Here is a 15898-nt window from a genome sequence, read left to right as displayed (position 1 = left end):
CTTGCTCGGGCAGGGTCGCCTAGGAAACGGGCCAGGGGCGCGCCGACCGAGCCTCCCTATGGCCGCGGTTGTGAGCCAGGCAGGGGCAGAGAGCTGCGAGTGCGAGCGCGCCCCCCCAGATGTTGCGCCCAGTGCGGCCGGCCCGGAAAAAGGTGCCGGAACGCGGTTCCGCCGCGTTCCGGCTGAAAAAAAGCCCTGTTTATTTATGAACTGCTTATAAACCTTTCACTAATTTTCTTAGAGGAAAGACTAGTCATGTTTGTGGAGAACCAAACTGAATTCACAATTGGTAAAACTATTTCAGGCATCGCTTCTCTTTTACTGCAGTAATTATTCTGTTCCTGCAACATGTATGCTGCAAAGTAAGTACAGCAATAAGTTTATTGTTGTAACCAGTGGTGGGATTCAGCCAGTTCGCAACAGTTTGGCAGAACCGGTAGCTAATTTTTGTTGCCCAGGCCCTGAATGGGCTTCCAAAAGCAGCATCCACACAGAGAACCCGTTGTTCATATATTTGAACAACATGGTTGTAACTATAGGTAATAAAATAGGAATGCCATAAAATGCAATAAAAATAACAATAAAACAATGAAAGTATAAAACAGCATGATGGAAGTATTAGACAAAAAGGTTACAACAAAATAAAGCCAAGCCACAACTAAAAACTTTAAGTATTTCTTTCTAAGTTTAAATGACAATTGAGCAAATATAGCAACTTGGTATTTGAGTAAATTGAGCAAATATAGCAACATTTGGAAACACATCTGCAAGTAAATAATTCAATTTTTCAAGGTCAGAGCCCTTGAGTTCATTTGCCATTAATAATTTGGCCTGATCTCATTGTAAATGGGGCAGTGGAGGACATAACGGATAAGGTTCTCTGCTTGACCAGCACTACAAGGACAGAGAGGCTGCTCAACAGAGAGTTTACAAAATCTCCCTTCGAGATAGGCTAAAGGCTTGGTCTGAAGATGAAAGAATGCTAAAGCCCTTCTCAGTGAAGCACTGGATATGTTAACCAGGCTGGGAAGGACTTGCATGTTTTTTATAATGATGATACCAACATGAACATCTGGATGATTGTACTACAGTAGCATCTTTATTAGGATCCCTTTCAAAAAGGCTGGTGGCTCTAATATTTTCTCTATTCCAAGATTTAAGTTCTCCCAAAGATGGTAAAGAATATATTTGAAGAATGGATGACAAAAGTTTAATCCATTTATTTCCAGCCAGGTAACAAAGAGTTTGGCAAGATAGGAATCTTGAAGGATTTCTAGTTTCTTATAGTGCCCCAACAATACAAGACACGGCCATTGTTTTAAAATACGTCAGTTTCCATAATTTCTATTCATTCTTAGCTAACACTAATTCTGTAGTACTGACAAGTTAACTTGTGTTTATTAAAACTGCTTCCATGAATGAGTTTTCAGATGAGATCTGGTCCTGACAATGATCAACATACTTGAATATTCTTCTTATAACAATTTAACCAATTCAGCTGATTTTGATTAGATATTTTGTGTTCACTTTTGTTCTTTTCTTTCAAGTAATTGATACTCTATTGTGGCAACTGAGCTCCTAGAAAGTTCAGATCAGTTACTGAATGTCCCAATGCATCAATGCTTATACATTTGCACAGTAAAAAACAACAACTCTTGGTTGCCCCATGAGTATCCATAGTCATGATATTGAGGTGATCATAGAAGGTCTTTTGCTTTTGTTGCTGAATGTAGGGCATATAGTTTTATTTCTGGAATTAATTTTGTGCATATGCATCAACTGTGCTTCATCAAGGCATGATTTGGTGTATTGTTTTGTTTGTCTTGTTTGTTTTGCATCTGGCAATCTCTCTTGCAAATAAAGTTATCAAAGGCTGATTTATATAATAATTTCTGAAGTGGGAAACAGTAATGAGCACCATAAATTACATCTCCCATCCTGTCCCTGCATTCTCCATACATAGAAGTAAGGTTTTAAAATAGCGCATCATCCATAATATCCCCAGAAACAGTAGGAAAAACATCCAATTTGAAGCACAGCTTTGTGAAGTATGTCATTTCCATTCACTACAAGGAGATGGATTTTCATTTTGATACTAATCATGTATGATCATAAAAATGATCCTACATGTATATACATGTATATAAATATACATACCACAATAGTACTGGGGAACTTCAACTACCTTGACTTTAACTGGGATACAAACTCTGTAGCAAATGGAAGATCAAATGGGTTCCTGATGAGTCTAGCTGACAACATTGTCATCCAAAAGGTAGAGAAAGGAACTAGAGGGTCAGCTATACAGCAATTAGTAATAGAGATGAAATTATAGATGGAGCTGAAATTGTGGGAACTTTGGGGGAGAGTGATCATGTCATGCTGGAATTCAGCATAATGCAAGCACAAGTTATTGAACAAGGTCAAACTAGTATCTTAGACTTCAAAAGAGCTGACATATAACTAAGAGACAGTTTAGGATGAATTATATGGATGGAAGTCCTAAAGGGGAAAACAACTTAAGATACTTGGGAAACTCTGAAAAATGAGTATAAAAGCCCAGTCTAACATAATACTACAGATAAAGAAAACAAGAGACCTCACATGAAACCAGTATGGTTGCATAAAGAACTCTCCGACAAAATGAGAGGATAAATATAAAAAATGGAAAAAGGTATACATAACTAAAATAGAATATCAGCAAATAGCCCATATCTGCAAGAAATGAGCCAGGAAAGCTAAGGCTCAGAATGAACTAAGACTTGCAACAAAAGCCAAAAATGATTTTTAAAAAAGTTCCTTTCAATATATATTGGCAAAGAGATGACAAGTAGTAGGGAGAAAGTGGAACTACTGAATTCATTTTTTGTATCTGTCTTCAAAAGGAAAAAATAGTCCAACCTATCAAAAGCAGCACCATAGGAGACAAAACAGGAATGCATGTCAAAATAGACAAGAAAATGGTCACAGAACAACTATCCACTCAAATTGCCAGGACCAGATGGATTACATCCCACAGTTTTGAAGGAACTGGCAAATATGATTTAATGAAATCTTGAATGAATGAATGAATCCTGAATGAAATCCTTTAGAACTCCTGGAGCATAGGGGAACTACCAGAGGACTAGAAAAGAGCTGATGTGGTTCCAGTCTTCAAAAACAATAAAAAGGTGGATCAACATATCAATCAGTCTAACATCAACACCTGGGAAAATCCTGGAAAAGCAATGGATATGTGAGTACTTAGAAACAGGCAATGCGATTACTAGAAGCAAGCATGGGTTTCTTTAAAAGATTCCAGACAAACCTTATGCCTTCTTTGACAAAGTGACTAAATTAATGGATCAGGGAAACACTGTGGACATAGCATACTCAGACCTCTTGGTCTACATTGACAAAGTAGACCACAGCCTACTTCTCAGTAAGGCAGAACAATGTGGGTTAGACACTACCACCACCAGATGGATTCTCAATTGATTGATCAACCACACCCAGCAAGGAGTCCTCAATGGAACTACATCTACATGGAAGGAAGCATGCAGTGGGATACCTCAAGATTCTGTCTTGGTCCTAATACTTTTTACCATATATACTGTATAGATGATCTAGATGAGGCTATAGAAGAGACACTCATCAATTTTGCAAATGACACCAAGCTGGGAGAAATAGCTAATACTTTGGAAGACAGACTTAAGACTCAGAAGGATCCAATAGTGGGCTTTAGAGAACAAAATGTAATTCAGTGGTGATAAAAGTAAGATCTTACACATATGCAAGAAAAGTCAAATGCACAGGTATAGAATAAGTAGCACCTGGCTCAATAGTAACAGTCAGAGGAATCTAGAGGTCCTAGTGGACCACCACTTAAATATGAGCCAGCAGCTGCCCCCCAAAACACCACTGTAATCCTAGGCTGCATCAACAGAGTTATAATATTAAGATCATGTGAAGTGACAGTACAGCTTTATATTGCTTGGTGGAACCACACTTGGAATACTGCATCCAGTTCTGGTCAACATGATATAAAAAAGATGCTGAGACTCTAGAAAGAGTACAGAGAAGAGCAACAAAAAGGATAAGGGCTCTGGATGGTGAATGGTTGAGGGAACTAGATATGTCTAGTCTAACAAACAGAATGACTAGTACTTGTGGGACTATCACAGAAAGGAGGGTCGACCTCTTCTCCAAAACATCTGAGTGCAGGACAAGAAGTAACAGGTGGAGGATCATTAAAGAGAGATCCAACCTAGAAATAGACAAATTTCCTGACAGTGAGAACAATTAATTAATGGAATGCCTTGTCTTTCAAAAAGAGATTGGACAATCATTTGTCCAGAATGGTATAAAGTCTCCTGCTCGACCAGGGTGTTGGACTAGAAGACTTCCAAGGTCCCTTCCAACTCTATTATTCTATGTTCTATGTCATAACACAGTGCTGCAAGTTATATATTTGTATCAGGACTCAAAATGTAATGGCAATATTTGCACAATTGTGTTATTACATACTTAGCATTGCAGGTCATTTTGGCATCAATCCAGTTTGCTGAACATTGTGTTATTTATAAATCTGCTTCACTGGGGTGATTTGACTAAAATTGCATCAAGCAATTTTCACTGTTTGCAATAGAAAACTTACCAAAATCATTTAGAACATAGAACATAGGATTTATCACATAGGCTTGGAGATGCTGCAACGTGCTTGCCACTGGCAGCCTGCCATAAAAATGGAGGGGGGGGGAGAACTGCAGGTGGAATGAGAGGGTTGCCAGGGGATGCCATGAGGAAACGAAACCAAGCCTCTGACCATCCCATGCAAAACTCCAGCTACTTCAAGGACAAGAAAGGAATGCCAGCTGCGAAGACAGGGACTGTTTCCCAAAACAATCTGTTAGCACCTAATTGGACACTTCTTGATAATCTGGGGGAGTGGGGGAGTGGTGGTGAAAGGGGACACGGAAAGGTTAACCATTTACTTTGGGCAGGAAGCCCTCAGATCCACCTTCACTTCTTCTGTAACTGCTTGACTTTAGTAAAGTAAGCCTTTGGCTAGCCATGGGCCTAAGAGTCTTGCTTTCTAACTGACCAGGTTGGGATAGTTGACACCTTTTTTATCTTTAGTCTTTTCTAATACATGTCTAATGCTGAATTTTATATTTCTCTGTTCAGTCTTTTTACTGAGATCATTGAGGTATATCACTTGGTTAAAAAATATGTAATTTATACATTAAGTCATCTTGAGATCTTTGTTTAAACTCATATAAACGCCAAACATTGCTAAAGTACATTAATTGCTATTATGCCATTTTATATATTATACAAATATTTTATTTATAAAACCATTGATATCTATCCCATTAGACTTACCATTGTAAATACAATTTAATAAATACTGTAAGTCAATAAAACAATGCCATAAAAACAAGCACATATTAAAATGAAATTCAACTAGTTGTTCTATTTTGAAAATAATAATTAAAAAATGTCACAAGCAAAGATTTCCTTTTTGTGGTAGTGGGAAAGTAGTTCACTGCTAAACTGAGATTTCCTGCATTGTGCCAGTAGTAGCAAGCAAGAATGGAGCTCGGATTCATAGTACTCTTACCCAACAACTCAAGGAAATGGAACTTAGTCAGAAAACGTCACTTGATTAGAATGCTCCCCAGCTTTTGATTGGAAATATATTTTCTCTAAAAAATAAATGGAACAAGACTGGCCTCTAAACACTGACAAATAGCCTGTCTTTTCTCAGGATAAGGAAAATAATTAAAGACTACTCCTGCTCAAATTGGATTAAAAAGCCACTGCAGTGTTTCAAAGAGTCTGTTTGCAGGGCTAACTGCCCCATGTGCTGCCTTTTGAGCATCATTATCACGCCTCTATGAACATTGTAGATGACTTAATTAGTTGAGTACAGTCTTTGCTGTGCAGGCAAAATTATGGGGAGCAGGGAATTACATTATTAGTTGAGAACAAAAACAAATAACAAAGAGAAAAGGCTATGGATGTAAACCTGACACAATAATTTTTACACACCACTTCCCTTAATTAACTTTCAAGTACTAGAATGAAAGTGTCAAAGTTTAAATAGAAATGCAAGGAGGAACAACATTGTATATAGATGATATACAAAATCTGAAATACTGTTTTTGTGGTATAAATCCTTTCCATGTTTATTTTAGAAGTAGTGGTAATAGCCAATTTATGATTTACATAAAGCTACCACAATCTTGCCAGCCACACATCTTTTTGCAGCAGAACCCATGTGGCAAATGCATTCCCAAGGCCATTCTCTTCCACAATAGGATCATTTTCTATTCTGGTTTCCAGGGAATAGCATTGTAAAAATGGGACACTGTAAAATGGGACATTGTAAAAAAATGTAGAGGTCAAACTCTACAATTAGCCCCAACGTTTTGGGAAGATTGAGCAAATGATATTTTCCCCCATTGCTCTAAATGAGATAATGTTCAGTATTGAGGGACTCCTCCCTCCCCACCAAGTTTATGATCTTGACAACTGACATTTCTGGCCTTAAATTTTGTTTTAAATTAAGTTGCAAGTATTGGTGACCTAAACGTTTTTCACTTTAAAAGGTTGTAATATATTTGTGTATGTGGTTTTATATTGCATTTTTAATATTTTTATTTCATATGCCACCTAAAATCCATTGACCTTTCTGATAGATAAATCTAAATAAATATACATGAATAAAAAATAAATAAAATATAGACTGATTAAATATATTAGCAATGAATCAATTTGTTTGTATGTATGTTGTCCATACTAGTTTTTACTTTCTGGATAAATCTAAAATTACTTCTGAAATTAGCACATTCCTACCTTTTGAGGATGTAAGTGGACTAAAGGAATTGAAAACTGCAACAAATAACTTATTGTCATGCTCTGTTTACATAATATCCAGGTATCAAAAGCAGAAGGGATTCCTTAATGTGCTGTAACTGCTCTGTAGTAAAAGCCTTAGTTTCTTCACAGATATTTGGAACCAAAAAAAAATTCTTAAAAATATCTATACACATACACATACATATGCATAGGAGATTGAAATAATCAAGTCAAAGAAAAAACAGCAGTGCATCTGGCATATATTTGCAGGAAAGAAAAGGGGTAAATCTTTACCTCGGTCTCCAGGAACCTTCGTAAAGCCCTCTTTTTTTTAATGCTCTTACGTCTCACGTAAACTGCAAATGTAAGGCCCAAAATGACGATAATGAAGAGTCCTCCAATCACTCCGGCAGCAATCAGGGGGGTTCTGCAAATCAGAACCCAAGAAGAATGCTGAATCACAGGAATAAGACAGTGTGCATACTTTCAAATTAAATTTTAGAAATACATGTAAATTTATGAAATTGTGCAGTTAGTTTTGCTACATTCTAAATAACGCAACAACAGCAAAAAAGGAGTGGTAAAGTTTTTATCACATTGTTCTGGAATTTTTGTTATTAGAAACACAAACAGCCATCATGCAAGCTTTGGAGAATAAAAAGGGACTAGATGAATAAAAAGGCAGACCACCATATAGTTTGAAAATACTTAACAAAAAAAGAAAGCTTTACATGAAAACACTTAATGGAGAAACTCTATAATGCCCAATATGGGTTGGGTCCCCTTCCCCTAGGGCACCATTTTCTCCAGTCAGAATTGACTTTCTTGTGAGCGCCACTAAGTAGACCAGGTCAAGAAATCATCTCCACAGGAAGGCTCACTTTACTTTTATTGAGACTGCTTATAATAACAGAATCTTGCTCATCTGATTGTGCTATACTGTCTTCTCCTCTTATAGTTCAGTGAATTAGGAGATGGGTGGTTCACTTGATTAGGACACTGGAAGTTAACAAGCCTGCGTTCAAGAACCGAGTGCAAGTCCTTTCTCTTCTGGATTGATCCCATTAGATCTGTATTTTCAAACCTTATTTGACTGCTAAAATTGAGGAGTCTGACTGCTGTGTGAATATTAACACAGTCTCATATGGCTCAGTTTTTGTACTTCAGCTCTACAGCATTGCTGTCATTGACATTCTTGTCCTTCATTTACCCATAAAAACAAAGAACACATAAACACAAAGAAAAGTTGCTGCCAAAGCAGACAAAGATTTTAACTTGATTGCTCTTTATCGATACAAGTGCTAGATGCTAACACTTGACCCATAACATTTATCCTTTCTAGTGTCACAAAGACTGTTTAATGATTTTGGATGCTGAACACCATCTGTAGTGGATGAGTTAATTAACACATTTCTTGCCTCATGTATTACAGTATTGTAATAGCTGTGATTGACCTTGGTTCATATACATTCACCAAAAGACACTGACATTATCATATTTAAAACAGAATGGCACTCTCCTTATCACTGGAAACTACAAAGGTAATCTGTGATTATGAATGGAAGACTATAAAAGTTAAATGCAAATGTTTTCCTTGCTCTTTTTAATAATAATTTGACTCCTTCTATCCAGTTCTATGACCTACCTAAGCATTGGACAAAAGAAGAAATCTGATTTTGCAATTGCCTCCCATCTTTCTGCCAGCTGTGAGCCACACTATTTCTGATAATCCCAATCTGAGGACACCATGTCTTAATTCCATGGCAAGAATTAGAAGAGAAAAACAGGTTTCCTGTTACCATCATAACACAGAGGAGCTACCCTCCCAAAGAATATGATTTAATTCATATCCTGCCATAACCCACAGGCAAAAGAAAAAGACTTGAACATTGAATGTGCTATAAATGGCTTTTAAAATTTTTGCAATAAACCTCTTATAAAGAGCTACAGTATGTCCCCAAATCCTTCTGTTAACCTTCTAGTTCAAGCATTGTCTGGGTGAAGTCTGGCAGGTAAGAGGAAAAGCTGATCTTTTAAATGGGGTGGGGGCTCATTCATATTTGAACTTCCCAGAAGCATAGCAAACAGGCACCCACATTTATATGTTAGTCTATATTACCTCCTAAAAGCATCAACACACATCATTCTCCCACAGATCTATAGACACTTGAGTGAAGGGATGGTAGAAGTTGATAAACCATGAGATGATCTTCTTAACTGCAGAATCATATGCATCAATGGTAGACTGATTTAAATTATGCAGATTTCATGAAAATACTTTAAAATGTGGTAAGCATATGCAAGAAAAATTGTAAATGCTATTGTACAATATTTGATTTGGTAGCACTGAAAATTGGAAAAATTAACAGATGAAATTTCACAAACGTCTATCACATTTATCTGATTTTGTTAAAAGAAGCAGTGCTTAATTTAGCTTGAGTTAACCAGGTCAAAAAAGTAGCTAAATCCTCTACATCGGTTTTTCAGGTGAAGCAAGTTTAGTCTAAGGAAAAGAACCATTCTTTTTATATCTTCAGAATCAGAATCAGAATAGAGCTGGAAGGGACCTTGGAGGTCTTCTAGTCCAGCCCTATGCTCAAGCAGGAGACCCTATACCATTTCAGACAAGTGACTGTCCAGTCTTTTCTTAAAAATCTGCAGTGATGAAGCACCCACAACATCTGAAGGCAAGCTGTTTCGCTGGTTAATTGTCCTCACTGTTAGGAAGTTTCTCCTTAGTTCCAGGTTGTCTCTCTCCTTGATTAGTTTCCATCCATTGTTTCTTGTCCTGCCCTCTGGTGCTTTGGATAATAAATTGACCCCCTCCTCTTTGTGGCAGCCTCTCAATACTGGAATACTGCTATCATGTCCCCTGTAGTCCTTCTTTTCTATAGACTAGACAAATCCAAATCCTGCAATCGTTCTTCACTTGTTTTAGTCTCCAGGCCTTTAGTCATCTTAATTGCTCTTCTTTGTACTTTTTCCAAAGTCTCAACATCTTTTTTGTAATGTGACTAAAACTGGATGCAGTATTCCAGGTGTGGCCTTACTAAGGCTTTATAAAGTGGTACTAATACATGTGATTTTGATTCTATGCCTCTGTTTATACAACCAAAGATTGTATTAGCTTTTTTGGCTGTCGCTACACATTGCTGACCCATGTTTAAGTAATCCACTAGGACTCCAAGGTCTCTCTCACATTTACTGTTTTTGAGCCAGGTTTTGCCTAATCTGTACTTGTACCTTGGGTTTTTCCTGCCCAGGTATAAAACTTTGCTTTTCTCCACATTAAATTTCATTTTGTTGGATAGGACCCAGTATTCAAGTCTGTCAAATCTTTTTGGATCCTGATCTTTTCTTCTGGGGTATTGGCTATTCCTGACAGCTTAGTGTCATCTACAAACCTGATGAGTTTCCCTTCTATTCCCTCATCTTATTCATCTTTAATTTTTTTACTCAAGAAAAAAAGGCAAAGATAGAAAAATGAACAAAAAGTTGCTCTCCAGGCAGAAACAGTCTATGATTGCCAAACAAAAAAAGATTATTTGCAAACTGAACCTATAACTTTTCCCCACATTGTTTTTCCTGCCTGAGACTTCTCTGTTATACATTCAAAACAAGTAAGGATACATCAGGCATGCTTCACTCAGTCATATCACATGTGGTTCATTCTGTGTTTATTTTGGCATATTAAACAAAAATGTGCTTTGCACACATATAAGCACGTACCACATTGCACAGAAACACGTTATATGCTAAGGGCTCAGTTTGCTATGGTGACATCCATTCTAGTGATTCAGCAGTAGCTCAGATGTGGTTGGCATTTAGCAGGTAGCAGGAATAGTCAAGTAAAATCAATCTGATGTTTTCTTCTACTATTATTTAATTGGGGAACTTAATCAAGTATGCAATATGCACTGCAGTATTGACGGAAAACAAATGATCATGTCATGCTGTGGACATTTAACCAACTGATCAGTCTCACAGTTTAAATACAAAACAACATAATTTCAGAGTCTACTTTGCAATTTACCCAAAATTATATTGTATCTCACTCAGTTCCAAAAACTCGGTTCAACTCTGCAAGAGGAAGTAAGCAGAAGAAAGCAAGAAAGGGAAAAGGCTAGAATCTAGGGCATTTGTGTGTATGTGTGTGAACACAAAGCTTGGTTCTGAGTACAATTTGGTACTCTCTATAAAATGGATTGTCTATTCATAATTTGAACTGAATCGGAGAAAACACAATTCCACTTACAACAACTTTTGCAATTCCATTGAACAGCATGGGAAAAAAACAGCTGCACTTTTTCACTTTTTTCAAAAATATTGACGCAATCTGCAAATATATTTAACACTTTTGAGGGAATCAGATTCCTTTAAATTCTACAAAGAAGGAAGGGGGTTAGCTGTAATTAGGTTGCTTCTGGACATAATGAGGCAATGTTTAAAAGCACTTTCCTTTTATGAGGATAATCCTACCAAGTTTTAGGCAGACAGATGCAAGGTGTTTTGTAAAAGAATCTTTACAAATCTCAAGCAATAAATACAGAAATTAGTGTGCAAAATTAATAAAAAAATCATGGACATTACATAACTGCTTTGGAAATAAAGGGATTCTTTTTGGATGGAGTTGAATAGCATTTACTCTAAAGTACATTGCTTAAGCAAATATTTTTATTTGTCACCTAACATTTTTCAGTGCTTTCTTATGACTATAATTAACCAATGTATTACAATAACCATTCAGTATTCTTTATTTTGGAATGAGCATTTCTCAGAAACATTAGTATTGGAGAGGCCCTATGATCAGAAGGTAGACTTGACCTTCTCCCTCCCCATGTTGGCATTTTTTTTTCCAGAAATGGAACTACCGGTATATAGTCCCTACATATATAATACTTGCCTTTCTGCCCGTCTCTGAAGATTCATTGTTAGAAATTGCTCCATAGGGATTCCTTTTAATCCCATGAGTCATAGCTTTAGTCCAGAGCAGTCCAACTAGATTCAGGATCTGGCTAAAGTTATGGCCTATTCCTGTTAGAACTAATCAGCTGAAGTCAGAAGGAATCCCAGTCAGCACTATGAAAGTGCTTGCTTTTTCTTTTTGCCTGGACAGAAGCCCCCTTGCATGCTCCCAACAATTACGAACGAGGACAGTTTTCCCTGTCTTAATTAGTTTGCCCTACTAAAGAGAAGGAAGTTCATGTCTCTCACCAACTACTGCAATGATGCATTTGCTATACATTTTTATACTGAAACTAATTGGTTTTAATTCCCACCTTCAAATAACAAGTGGCAAGCAAGTACACAAGCTGGTAGCCAAATTAAGTAGGACCAATGTGGCAATGAGAGCCAGTTTGACTAGCATCAGGCTAGAAATCAGGAGACTCTGAATGCTAGTCTCATCTTAGGCACAAAAGCAGGCAGTTGACCTTGGGTCACTCTCTCAGTTCTAAGAAGGAGGCAATGGCAAACCACCTCTGAAAAGCCTTGCCAGGAAAACTGCAGGACTTGTTTAAGCAATCTCTAAAAATCAGACATAATTGAACAGAGGGAAAAAATGTGTAGTCAGCTTCCTATCTTCTCATCTCTTATGGGATGTGTGTATTCTATACAAGGAGTTGGGCATGGAGTACTGAACATGAGACGAAGGCTTCTATTAAGTGATCACTGTCTTCTACTTTCTGTCAATACTGCTTTTCCCACCTAACATTATAAATCAAGATAATACATGTTTATATTCTGGGACTGTTATGATTTTCTGATTCTTCTTTTAATCCAGTTGTGCTTTTGGTTAGTAAAAACAAAAACCCTCTAGAATAAGTCATTCTAAGGATTCTATAAATAAAACATGAGCTATCTGAGTTGTTTCTATATTCTCCTCCATTAAATTTTATTTCAGTAAGACTAAATCCAAACCCAATTTATATTAAACCAATTGAGGGGAATCAGAAACCTCAGCTGGCATTTCAGAACAAAAATCGATATTGCAATATGCACATAAAATATGCAAGAAAATTTGCCTTTGATTCACCTTTGTAGAAAAGTACATTCAGCAAATTCATATTTAATCCGGAACACAAGGATCAGTGTATTAGTATGTCTTTTCTGTAGCAGAATCAAATTAACCATAAACTAGATGTGGTCACACTTTTTTTCTACTTAGGAATTAAAAGTGACAAATCCCTATACAGGTAATCCTTAACATACAATAGTTAATTTAGTGACTATTTATAGTTACAATTGGCACTGAAAAAAGTGACTTATGACCATTTTTCAAACTTTTGACTATTTCAGCATCCCCATCGTCACATAATCAAAATTTGGATGCTTAGCAACTGACTCATATTTATGGTGGTTCCAGTATCCTGGGGTCATGTGATCCCCTTTTGCGACCTTCTTATAAGCAAAGTTAATGAGGAAGCCAGATTCACTTAACAACCATGTTAATTTAACAACTGCAGTGATTCACTTAACAACTGTGTCAAGAAAGGTAATGAAATGGGACAAAATTCACCTAAATGTTTCACTTAGCAACATAAATTTTGGGCTTAGTTGTCATCATAAATTAAGGACTACCTTTACATCTATTGCAGATCTGATACCTAATAGTAGCAAGGTACACTTAGAATGCGGTTTGTTACAATGTTTACAATGTGATGAAACAGTCTGAACACATGCCACCTGTATTTTGTTTCGAGGCATTTAAACCTTATTAATATGTTATATTTGTCTTTACTCAACTTTGTTTAGATCAAATACTGATTTTTAGTTGAATATAAAATGTAACAGGCCACTCAAGCCCTAAATTATGTCTGCCTTAGAGTCTCTGTAAATTCCTTCCAGCATACTTTTGTGTTAGAATTTTAACAATTTTCTGCAGAAAGAACCAGTATTTAGCTTGAACACAAGCTGCCCCTCCAACTTTTTTAAGTATGTGTGAGAAAAAAATCTTGGGCTCATTAATTTCAATTATTCAAGGTAGCAGCAAAAAAAAACCCAACCCAAATATGTAATATCTGATATGTTTGATGTGACTGTTGAAGTTATCACCATTACTGGTATAGTACAAGTATAGCATTCTATCTGTGTAAATGCCCTACCTATCAAATCCCAGGTGATTGTTGAAAAAGAGATAAAATAAAAGCCTGGTATAAATTAAGTTTATAGGCTGCCCAATATTGTGCCAGCAAAATGACTTGCTCAGTGGACATTAACTATCAAAACACTGTGATTTTTAAAGATATCTTCTTGTATCTGTGCAGTGTTTTTCACTGTGACAGCCCCCTTTAGAACATGTGTGTCACTAAATACAAACATTCTACTTCAAGCATATATTATGTTTATGAAAACATTTACTTTTGATTATTCATAAGGTTGTTTAAGCCATGCTTGTTTTATAGGGAATATTTATTATATGGTTTAAGTATTGTATATTACTAGGACATATACTCCATGACAGGAAGTAGATAAATATTTTACATAAATAATATTTTACACTGGAAATATTTGTTAACTATGCCTTCTATGTGTCCCAGAAAAAAGACATACATAATTTACCAGAATTGCGATGAAATAAGGTTTTGGTTTCTTTCATTGTATTCATTTTTAGACTAATCCTATGCAGAAGTTAATGTTTCCAACTGAACGTATTCAATTATAAGCATGAATAAGTTGAAGATTTGACAATTTATTGAAATGTTAATGGTATAACCAAGGAATTGGGGTATTTTCATACCAGGATCTTCTACTCATAAATTATGCTTAGCCAAAAGTAGTTCCAAGCCTTTTATTTTTCTTTGCAGTATTTCAAAACTCACCACCTTGTACTGAGAATTAAAATTTGAACATTTGCAAAACACTCTTTCTCAATAACTAAATAAATGCAAATAGTATGCAGTTCTGCTGCAAATTAATTGATCCATTATATTCAATAGGTGAATATAGCTGACCTATTCTGTTTCATGTCTTATGTCAGATATTGCTGAATGCTGATTACTGCATATCTTCTGTATAGGAGCTGCCAAACATTTCTAATATCAAAGGAATGTATGTCCATAGTGGAAAACTGTGATATTTGTTGCAGTCTTCCTTATCTCTTTCATAATATGCTTTGTATAATGATGTTTTTACATTATTATTTGGTAATAATTTTAGTTTCAACATTATACTTCCTGTTTCTTTCTTTCTTTGTTTGTTTGTTTATTAAGGCTTCCAAACAGGTTGTCCTCATTTAATGACCTAAGTGGATCCAGCAACTTGTTAAGTTGTAAAGCAAAGCAGTCAATAAGTGAAACCACAACTGTGCTTATGACCTTTCTTCAGTTGTTCTTTGTGTTACAGACCTGCAAAGTTTGTAAATACGAGACTAGTTGTAAAATTACTTTTTCATCACTGTTGCCATTGTGAACGATTGCTAAATGACAACTACCTGTTCTGCTAAATTTCTATGGGCTATAAGCAACTTTAAGAAATGCTATAATAAAGTTTAAACATAATAATTTGAAAACCCAACACATGAACAACTCCACACCAAACAATGAACATGCCATCTCACACATAGACCAAACCTCTATATTCCAAATGCCTTCCTAAAGAGTCATGTCTTTATAGCCCAATAAGGAGGTAGAGGACTGCATATCTTGCCTCTCGTAAAATGGGTGGCATACAAGTTTAATAATAAATAAAATGAAATAAAATATAATAATAAAATAAAATATCCATGAGTGAGCAATCCTTTTTTTGATCTCACTTGCTAAGCAGATTGAGCCTGGAGAAGGCTATCACATAGATACCAGGTGTTGAGCCATGATGGATTGTAATGATGACACCATCTTGAATTGCACCCAAAGACTAACTGACAGCTAAAATATGGATGTTATATAGGCAAATTTCAATTTGATCCTTACTATCCCAGTAGCTGTATGCTGGATCAGCTGAAGTTTCCAAATAATCTTCAACATCACCTTCATGTAGAGACAATTAGAGTAATTCATCCACAAGGGGATGAGGGAATGAATGATCTTGCACAATGGTTCTTGATCCAGAAATGGTC

At 36.2% G+C, this 15898-nt stretch overlaps 1 protein-coding gene across 1 annotated transcript in view; it reads right to left on the bottom strand.

Moving 5' to 3' along the window:
* ERBB4 (erb-b2 receptor tyrosine kinase 4) overlaps positions 1–15898 on the bottom strand; it is a 593387-nt gene that overhangs the window by 174478 nt on the left and 403011 nt on the right. Inside the window, exon 21 of the mRNA XM_015831035.1 lies at positions 7138–7270. Within this exon, the coding sequence (XP_015686521.1) occupies positions 7138–7270 (133 nt within the window). The remainder of the gene's footprint in view (positions 1–7137; positions 7271–15898) is intronic.

The sequence above is a fragment of the Protobothrops mucrosquamatus genome, unplaced genomic scaffold, assembly GCF_001527695.2.
Source record: "Protobothrops mucrosquamatus isolate PMUCROS unplaced genomic scaffold, P.Mucros_1.0 scaffold_253, whole genome shotgun sequence".
NCBI lineage: Eukaryota > Metazoa > Chordata > Lepidosauria > Squamata > Viperidae > Protobothrops > Protobothrops mucrosquamatus.
The sequence above is the reverse complement of the archived record's forward strand: the minus strand, read 5'-3'. Positions and strand labels throughout refer to the sequence as shown.